The 10,308-nt window shown below is 48.4% G+C and overlaps 1 protein-coding gene across 1 annotated transcript; it reads right to left on the reverse strand.

Annotated features, from left to right (window-relative positions):
• Nucleotides 1–3,571: 3,571 nt before the first annotated feature.
• Nucleotides 3,572–9,108, reverse strand: LOC309361269 (zinc finger protein with KRAB and SCAN domains 5-like; the record flags this gene model as incomplete). The annotated part of the gene is made up of 4 exons (XM_081896175.1): nucleotides 9,069–9,108; nucleotides 6,969–7,793; nucleotides 5,966–6,092; nucleotides 3,572–4,311 (listed from the first exon to the last, which is right to left on the reverse strand). The coding sequence occupies exons 2-4, from the start codon at nucleotides 7,701–7,703 to the stop codon at nucleotides 3,572–3,574; spliced, it is 1,602 nt and encodes a 533-aa protein (XP_081752301.1). The 5' UTR covers nucleotides 7,704–7,793; nucleotides 9,069–9,108.
• Between the last annotated feature and the right edge of the window lie 1,200 nt (nucleotides 9,109–10,308).

Consider the following 10,308-nt stretch of genomic DNA (forward strand, 5'->3'; position numbering starts at 1 on the left):
TCTGGTTCACCAGAAGCGGCTTAGTCATGCTGGCCACATGACCTGGAAGCTGTACGCCGGCTCCCTCGGCCAATAAAGTGAGATGAGCGCCACAACCCCAGAGTCGGCCACGACTGGACCTAATGGTCAGGGGTCCCTTTACCTTTACCTTTAAGCGTCTTCCTCAGATCAGGAATTGCTCTTCCACATTCCCAAACCTCTAAAGAGCTGGCTGTGATGACATAGTGGTGATGGAAAAGCACTCTGTTCATGCCCTGAGGTTATGAAGAGCTGTGTTTTCCGAATGGCTTTGGGGCCTTTCGGACTGGTGGGTTTTGTGTGGTTGTGTTCTGCAACCCATGCGTGACCTAGGCCACATTCACACCATACATTTATCGTGCCTTGATACCACTTTAAACAGTCGTGGCTCCCCCTAAAGAGTTTGAGGGTCTGCAATTTATTAAGGGTGCTGAGAGATGTTAGGAGACCCCAGTACTTCCCTCACAGAGCTAGATTTCCCAGAGTGGTTCAACAAAATTTTCCTCTTTACAGCGAGAAGTGATCTACAGGAGGAGCTCTCTTGCAACTTCCAAAGATTTCAAAAGCCCACTCTGAAGTAACTCAGAACAGGGCTTTTATTTTGGCTACCCCTGTACTGTGGAATAATAATAATAATAATATTTTTTTATTTGTACCCCGCCCATCTGGCTGTGTTTCCCCAGCCACTCTGGGCGGCTTCCAACAAAGACCAAAAATACACTAAAAATGTATCTGCACTTTCCCAAAAGAGTTGAAGACATTTTTGCTCTTACAGTCTTTGTTCCTACAGCTAGATAAACGGGTATTTTCATAGAATCATAGAACTGTAAAGTTGGAAGGGACCCCACAGGTCATCTAGTCTGCAAGGCAGGAATTTCAAGTGTCACAGGTATCTGGGTTTTAACGGTTTTTTGAAATTTTTCGGTTGCTTTTGTGTTTTTAACTGTTTTCAAGTTATCTTATTTGCAAATCGCCTTGAGGCGGTGGTTTAGAAGGTGATCATAATAATGATGATGATGATGATGATGATGATGATAATAATAATAATAATAATAATAATAGTAATAATAATTTATATCCCACCCTCCCCAACCGAAGCCGGGCTCAGAGCAGCTAACAACAATAAATCTAAATCTAAAATCAATTCATTCTAAAATCAATTCAAAATCAAATTAATGGCAACCATTGGGCTAGAGTTCTATGAGGATTACCAAAGGAGGGGGTCAGACTGTGCCTTGGCCAAAGGCCTGGTGGAACAGCTCCGTCTTGCAGGCCCTGCGGAAAGATGTCAAGTCCCGCAGGGCCCTAGTCTCTTGTGACAGAGCGTTCCACCAGATCGGAGCCACAGCCGAAAAAGCCCTGGCTCTAGTTGAGGCCAGCCTAACCTCTCTGTGGCCTGGGACCTCCAAGATGTTTTTATTTGAAGACCGTAAGTTTCTCTGTGGGACATACCAGGAGAGGCGGTCCCGTAGGTACGAAGGTACTAGGCCGTATAGGGCTTTATAGGTTAAAACCAGCACCTTAAACCTGATCCTGTACTCCACCGGGTGAATGTGATCCCGCGGCGAGAACCCGTAAGGAGTCTCGCCGCGGCATTCTGCACCTGCTGGAGTTTCTGGGTCAGTCTCAAGGGCAAGGTGTATTATTATATAATAATACACATTTTCAGACACACCGCTTTGTTGGAGAACTGTGCTGCAAAAACCACCTTGGGACTATTTAATTGCTCATCGTCTAACATTGTGTATGCCATCAAATGCCAACAGTGTCCTTCAGCTCTCTATATTGGACAAACAGGCCAAACCTTACGCCAAAGAATAAACGGACATAAATCTGACATCAGGAATCACAAGACACAGAAACCAGTAGGAGAACACTTCAATCTCCCAGGACATTCTATACAAGATCTCAAAGTAGCGGTTTTACTACAAAGGAATTTCAGAAATAGACTGGAAAGAGAAGCTGCTGAATTGCAACTTATTACCAAACTTAAAACCATGGAGAGACCTGGTCTGAACAAAGACATTGGATTCTTATCTCATTATACATGACAAAGCCATTTTTCACCTTCTCACCCCTTGCTTTTTCCTGTAAGGCCTATTGCAGTCGTTAAGAGTCGTCAACAGGCTCATCACAGGTATCTGCCAATCACCCATTCCCACCACCCTTCTGAGTAATACCCCTCCCCACCTTCTCACTATATAGAAGGGTCTGGAAACTTCTGCTTCAGTGTATCTGAAGAAGTGTGCATGCACACGAAAGCTCATACCAAGAACTAACTTAGTTGGTCTTTAAAATGCTACTGGAAGGAATTTTTTTTGTTTTGTGCTGCAAAATTTAGAGAAGTGCAGATTGTGAAAGATGTTTTCTGTGTTTCGTATGCCTGTGGGGTAACTTCACTTTTAAGTATGAATTGAATCAGATGTCTCCTGTATCTCTAGCTGAATGCTAGGTCTGGGATCGGAAGTCACCTGCCTCCGTGTGTGCCAGTCACTGGGGAACAGAAGGGAGAGGGAGCCCTTGCGCATGTCCCGCCTTTGAGCTTCCTGTTGGCCTCTGGCTGGAACCAGGAAGTTGGACTCGACTGGCTTTTGGCCTGATCTTGCAAGGCTCCTCTGACGTTCTTAGAAGAGGAGACCGAAAGGAGACCATGGCACCTGCAGCTGGCCTTTTCTCTAAACTAGCAAAGTCCCAAATCCTGCAATTTTCCCTCAGAAACCTTTCCACACCACCCCCTGGATCACTCTTGTGCCAACTGAGCATTCACCTTGGTCCTCACTGAGTGTACCCCTCCACCAATTTCCCTTTGCCAAACATTTGTTGCATTTCTTTTTTTTAAAAAAAAATTATATTTATTTCTAGAACCGTAACAGCAATGCGAGCAAAGCAATTATCCTGGCAAATATGATACCCCATCGTTTTGGCCACCGAAAACCCTTGGAGAGTGAATTCTCTCTTAGCCAGCAGGATCAACACACAGTGTTGGAAAGAACTAAAGGAAATGCAACGTATTCTCTTCCGTATCGTCTCTAGCTAGAGCTGCAACTCAGTGTGGACGGGTCGAAGGGGCAGAGTCTGGAAATAGTTAAGATGGCTTTTCCTGGGTGGTGTCCTGAATCGTGGATTGGGGGTGGGAGGGATTCCTTCTCCTATTGATCTCTTAAAAGTTTCACCCAGAACAGGTCCCAAGTCTGAAATCTGGAGCATCTTCTTTGCAATGAAAAGGTATAATTTCCCTACAAAGCTGGGAATGTCTGCCGCCGGAAACGCTGGAGAGCCTTGCTGACCAGTGTAGCCAACAACAAAAAAGGTGGAACAAACCTCTGCTATAAGGGAACTTCCCAATTTTCCTATCAGTGCTATGGATTAAGTTATTTTAAACCTAAGCAAAGGCCGTAGCTTAGTGGTTTGAGCATCTGATTGCATACCGAAGGTCCCAGGTTCAGACCTCTGTCTCCAGGTTAAGACTGAGATATGCTCCTTGCCTGAAATCCTGCAGAGAGGCTGCCAGTCCGTGTGGGCATAGCCAAGCTATACAGACCAGTGGCCTGACTCAGACAGGTTCATATGTCCCAAGGGTCTCATGTTCTTTTTCCCGGTAATCCTCAGCTAATTCCCCCCACCTATTTTGCTTGCATACTGCAATGGTCTCCTCCATCGCGGCAAGGAGGCATTTCAGGCCAACGCGGCGGCGCTTTCCCCGCGATCCGAGGGTGTGCACGGGTCCTCCGCCACGTGGACCTGCCTGTGTCTGCTGAGGCTGGGGGCACTCGTACGGCTTCTCCTCCGTGTGCGTCCTCTGGTGGCGCTTGCAGTCCGAGCTGCAGGCGAAAGTCTTTCCGCACTCGGAGCACACGTATGGCTTCTCGCCGGTGTGGACGCGCCGGTGCGCGGCCAGCCCCGATCTGTAGAGGAAACACTTCCCGCAGTCCAAGCACCGGTGTTGCTTCCCTCTCTTGCACATCCAACTGTACTTCGCGGAGGAGGAGCTACATGCAAAGCTTTTTCCGTAAGCGCCGTACAGGTTTTGCCTCTTGCCAACAGAGGGTCTCTGCTGGACGGCAAGTCCTCCGAGATCCATGTGGCCTTCGCTGGAAGGAAGAGGCCCACTTGCCCTCTCTTTCGGGTGGGTTTCCTGCTGGGATTCCGCTCTGTGCTGACTCTTAGAAACATTGGCCTGTCTGTGGCCCCGGTCTTCCGGGCTGGCTGTCGTCGCCCCGCATGGCTGTGCTTTTCCTGAATCTTCCGGCACATTATTTCCCCCCACATCTACAGTCAACCATCTTTGACCACCTGGAGAAACGAGAAAACCCCAATATCACTTACTCCCAGGACTTCAGGAGGTGGTGGGAAAGGAAAAGTAAAAGCAAGGAACGAAGGTGGTTAGGAGGAAGACCGGACAACAGGAACTTCCCATCCCCACATATGAAAACGAGTCTCCGATGTAGCAGGTTGTGGACTCTCTGGCCTTCCAGATGTTGCTGAACCACAAAGCCCATCATCCCAGGCCATGGACTCAGTCTAGAGACAGGAAGCGTTTACCGTATTTTTCGCACGATTGGATGCACCGGACCATAGGACGCACCTAGTTTTTTGGGGGGGAAATAAAGGGGGGGAAATTCCCTTTATTCCCCCCCCCCAAAAGCTGGTCAGGGAAACGGAACCAGGTCGAGGAACAGCGGGATAGTGGCGCTGCGCCTCCCTGCTGTCCCCCGAGCTTGTGGGGCTGGCCTCTGTCTGCCTGGCAGGCGGGGCGCTCTGCTTCAGCGGGCCCCACCCGCCAGGCAGCAGGCTGCTATCCGCAGTGTGGGGAGCCCTGTGGGGAACTCCTACAGGGCTCCCCACTCTGCGGATGTCTGCCTGGCGCGAGGGGCGCTCTGCTTCAGGGCACCCCATCCGCCAGGCAGCAGGCTGCTATCCGCAGCGTGGGGAGCCCTGCGGGGAACTCCTGAAAGGGTCCCCACGCTGTGGATGTGTTCCTGAAGCGCTGGGCGCTCTGCTTTCAGGGCGCCCGACGCTCTGGGAAGCAGGCTGCTATCCGCAGCCTAGACACGGCTAGCGGAGCGCTAATCCCGAAGCTTGGGGCGTGTGGAGCTCAGCGTGCCCCAAGCTTCTGGGTGCCGGCAAGCCGTGGGAGAGCTGCGCACCGACCCCTCTCACTCTCCAGGCTTCAGCGAAAGCCTGCATTCGCTCCATAGGACGCACACACATTTTCCCTTGCTTTTTAGGAGGGAAAAAGTGCGTCCTATGGTGCGAAAAATACGGTAATTAACAATGAAGAGAACACAGGCTTGAATGGGATTGTCTTGTGTGCATACATGATAGAGGGATTTTCTCCATGGGGATGTGGAATCTGTGGCTTTCCACAATTGGGTTTACAATTCCAGCCCCAAAGAGATCACTGGTGATGCTGATCGGAGTTGTAGTTCAACGACACCTGGAAGGCCAAAATCTCCCCACTTCTGTAGTGAAGAAACAGCTCTGCTGCGTAATATCAATGAAACTTTTGCAGAAAGCAATGAGGACTTCTGGGAGAAAACTACACGAGTTTAGATGCGCCAGGAACTCTGATTATGGTTGGTTTTAGCTAAAGAGGCTGGGGAAGAAATATACTGTAATCATGTTCAAATTAGAATCCATCTAATTTGCCTGTTCCAAAACAATACATGAACACAGCCACCCTTCGAAGTTTGCACTTCTGAGAGCCTTGCAATGCTCTTCTGCAGCCCCAAGATGCATACAAAAAATACATATACTAGGATAAAGTGTACACATAACGCTGCACACTTTAGTGAAGATAATGCACACAAATGCTTTATGTTCGGCAATATTTGTTTTGCGAAAACATGTACATGTTCCCTTTACAGAAGGGAAGGAACCACAGTCAGAGAAGAAGTCAGGGAGCACACCAGAATCTGGCCCCCCCAGAGGCTGTGTCACTCCTTACCCAACAAGCTGGCTTCTTCTCCATTGTCGTCTTCCTGCTTTGTCTCCATGGATGGTAGCACCTGGTCGGCGTCACACAGAGCCTGGCTTGCCTCAAAGGAACTCCCAGCTGCATCCTCAAATGGTATCTGCAACAGCAAAAGGGAATCCTTTCAGGGGAGAGTGGGATTGGTGGTGCAGCCACCAGCAGATGGGCTAAACATTTAGCACTGGCAGCCAGGGCCTTCTCAGCAGTGGCTCCATTCCACTTGTGGAATGCCCTCCCTAGCAGAGTGCATCACTGCTAAAATCCAGGAGGAAATTTTATGCTGCCCTCCTGGCATCCATGATTTTATTAGCCGTGAGTATTTGCCACTCTTTCTAAAATGCCTTTTTTGATGTTCTTTGTGTCTTTAAAATATACCGGTATTTATTTATTCTGGGTTTTAAAAATCCTTTTGGAAGGGTGTGTGTGTGTGTGTGTGTGTGTGTGTGTGTGTGTGTGTGTTTGTGTGTATCTATCTATCTATCTATCTATCTATCTATCTATCTATCTATCTATCTATCTATCTCAACACTGCCAAGTTGAACAACCCCAGTCACTGGAAGAAGAGACAAAGAAAATGACTAATTAGTTAGAATCATAGAACTGCTCAAGCCCCTCTTGGTGGTATTCTGCAGCAGCATGGCTGTCAACCTCCCCCCTTTTTTAAGGTAAATTCCTTATTCCGAATAGGATTCCTCGCAAGAAAAGGGCAAAGTTGACAGCTATGTGCAGTAGCTGCAGGTTATGGAGAGTCTTCAAGGGCAGCCCCACAAAGAGTGCACTAAAGTAGTCTAACTGGAGGGAACATGTGCAGGGCCATGGAGAATTCTGGCATAGTTATGTCAGTCCAAGAAATACATAGTTCAATGCGGCTTACCATTCATTTTTTCCTCCCCACCCCCTACATTGGGATGGGTAGAGAATTCAACCTATGTCCCATCACTTAACCTACAACCAAGTACCAGGAAAACACCTTTACCTGCTTCTCTCGTCTCTCAGCCTCTCGTTGCATCTGCAGGATATCCTCGGCCAGGGTCACCGCCTGGGCACAGGTCTCGGGGCTACACTCCCTCACCCAGCTCTGCATCTCAGGCGGCAGGATGGCCAGGAACTGCTCCAGGATCAGCAGCTCCAGGATCTGCTCCTTCGAGAGCCTCTCCACCTTCAGCCACCCCCGGCACAGATCCTGGAGATGGCCGTAGGCCCCTCGGGGTCCCTCGGCTTCCTGGTAGCAGAACCGCCTGAAGCGTTGGCGCCGCTCTTCCCTGCTCATGGCGTCCCCTCTCAAGATGGCCGCCTTCACTTTCCCATAATCCTCTCTGTCTCCAGCCTCCAAGCTGTTGAAGGCCCGCTCGGCTTCCCCGCTGAGGGCCAGCCGGAGTTGGGCCGCCCACTCGTCCCGGGCCCACCGGCAGGCTTTGGCCACTTGCTCAAAGGAGGCCAGGAAGGCCTTCGTGTCCACCCAGGGCGAGGGCTCATCTGGCAACAGTGGGGCCCCCCAGTCCGAGTGGGGAGACTCCATTTTCCTCAGGAACTCCTGCCATTGGGCTTCCCAATGTTGTAACAGGCCCTCATGCTGCTCTTGTTTAACTTGGTTGAGAGGTATCCTTTGCACAAATTCTGTGACACTCCCAGCCTTGTTTTCATGGAGGACTTTTCCTTCCCACTGTGATCCCAGCCCTCGTGCGAGGCCTGCTGGGTCTTGCACCTCCATTTTGTTTTCCGAGTGGCCGTCTCAGTTGGCGTAGAAAATGCTAGAATCCACAGGGGGAGACGCAGTCTTTGAAACAGGCACCGTGGTCTCCTCCTTAGGGAAGAAAGATGTAAAGAGAGGGAAAGAAATGGATTTTACATCCCTTTATTTACTTTTTCCCCAATACTTTTTATTGCTTTTTTGTAACAACAACAAATAAAACAAATACTCTTACATTCAAAAATTTGTATGTCTTCTTATTTCTTATTGCACCGGGACTTCCTTCCATCCCTTCAACGGTTTTCATGTCTCAAATCTTTTCTTACAGTTTCTTATTTACACTCCATCCACGTCACAAGATTTACATTAATCCTGCTACAGTTTTTAAATTCTTACAATTACTCCGTATATATTCAACAAATTTACTCCAATCCTTTTTGAACTTTGCTTCTTTTTGGTTCTGAATCTTATAAGTCAATTTCGCCAATTCTATGTATTCAAACATTTTTGTCTGCCACTCCATTAAAATGGGGATTTCTCAGGAATTTTACATCCCTTTAAAGGGCCACACCATGCGTTTAAAGCATAGGCTAAGGGTTTTGGGAATGGAAGCTCTGAGACGAGGAAACTGCAGTTCCCAGGATGTCATGTGCTTTACATGTACGTTGAATGGTGCTTTAAAGGTATACAGTGAATCCGCTTACTGCTTTGCCATAAAAAAGTCACATGGGGTCTGCAACAAAATGCTAAGACCATGCCATACTCCTGTTTTAGGGTGCTGAGCCAGCCATGCCCTTCACCATGGGACTCCATTCCATTTCTGGAATGAATTAATATGTTTAATTTCGAAAGGAAAAGATCTAAGGATGTTAATGTTCAAGTTAAACTTTGTTAGATTGTGATCTGGAAAACCGTTAAAAGGACACGCAATGAAATCCAACCAAGGGGAAGCAAGGAAGTCACTTAACAATGTTAATATGTGCAATTTTTTAATAAGGTTATTAATTATGTTTGTTTGTTTTATGTGTTTGTTTGTTTATAATTTTGTGAAAACCAATATACTTTTTTGAAAAATAAAAAATAAAACCCAGCAGAGCTGCTTGCTGCCAGCCCGTGCAGACAATCTTTAGCTAGATGGACCAGTCAAGATAAAGACTCTTATCTGTCAAGATAACGACTCTGGACAGGTTTCCCTCAAGAGCTGATCTGGGCTTGCAGAGGAAGAGCATCTCCCCTCTGCGCCCTCCTGCAATCCCTGCGCAGGTTTACTCCCAAGTAAAACCCACGGAAGTCGCCCGCGGCTTGACCAGTGCGATTGCAGCCTGCGATTTCCCCCTGCACTTCTCCCTCTCAGAGGCATCAGCGCCCCTCCACCCTTTTTTGCACGCTCACCTCTGCACGCCTTGCTTTTCTTGCACCCGGATCCTGTTCTCTGCCTCCGATGAGGGAAACTCAAAGCAATTTCAGGCAAGGAGGCGGGAGATTTTCGGTGCTTTTTTATAAAAAATTTGGACACGCCCCTCACCTGGCCATCACACACCCACCCACTTCCATTTCTCGGTGCTCTCTAGGAATAAGAGGAAGTCTTTCTCATTTTAACCCCGTGCTTTCCGGATAAGAGTGCTTGATCTTAGGAAAGGCTTATTATTATTATTATTATTATTATTGAAATCTATCAGAAATGCAAATTGATTTTTTAAGAAAAGAAAAAGAAAGGCTCCTGCGTGATCCAACAAGAGAGGTTTTGCCTGTTGTCTGATGGGCTGTGTGCATCTTTTGAAAGCTATTTTATGAAAGCTTGAAAAACCAAGAAAAAATGTACAGGAGCCAACCTCAGAAATAAAGCACGTTTTTAACATAAAAACTAAAAGCTGCAGAAAGATGTTAGGAAGGCCTTCCTGGAGCAACGATTCCCAGCATTCCCTGGGAAGAGGGATCAATTGCTAAGCCACCCTGGGAACTGTAGCGCCATGAGGGGGAGGGTCCTAACAGCTCCCAGCATCCTTAAGAAACTACAGTTCCCATGATACAATGAAGGAAGCTATCACTGTTTAATGTGGTATGAGACTGCTTTAACTGTATCCTGTAGGCTGGCCTGGATGGGCCTTTGCCCCAGCAAAGCTCTGTTTATGCTTCTTCTGCTACTGAACGTAAGCCCAGCCCAGTACCACCGCTTCCCTAACACCCCAGCTCACCCTGCTACGCTCAGTGGCGTAGCGTGGGTTGTCAGCACCCGGGGCAAGGCAAGTATTTTGTGCCCCCTAACCCGTGGATTTGCGCCCCCTAACCCGTGGATTTGCATCTCCTAACCCGTGGATTTGCGCCCCCTAACCCGTGGATTTGCACCCCCTAACCCGTGGATTTGCGCTCCCTAACCCTAACCCCCAGATGTTGCGCCCGGTGCAGCCGGGGCCCCCCCTGCACCCCACACGCTACGCCACTGGCAACGCTTATAACAGGTTTTTAAAAAAGGTAAAGGACTCCTGGACGGTTAAGTCCAGTCAAAGGTGACTCTGGGGTTGCGGCGCTCATCTAGCTTTCAGGCCGAGGGAGCTGGCATTTGTCCACAGACAGCTTTCTGGGTCATGTGGCCAGCATGAGAAAACCACTTCTGGCACAAGGGGAT

Source organism: Podarcis melisellensis, assembly GCF_964234715.1.
Source record: "Podarcis melisellensis genome assembly, chromosome: 2".
Lineage (NCBI taxonomy): Eukaryota > Metazoa > Chordata > Lepidosauria > Squamata > Lacertidae > Podarcis > Podarcis melisellensis.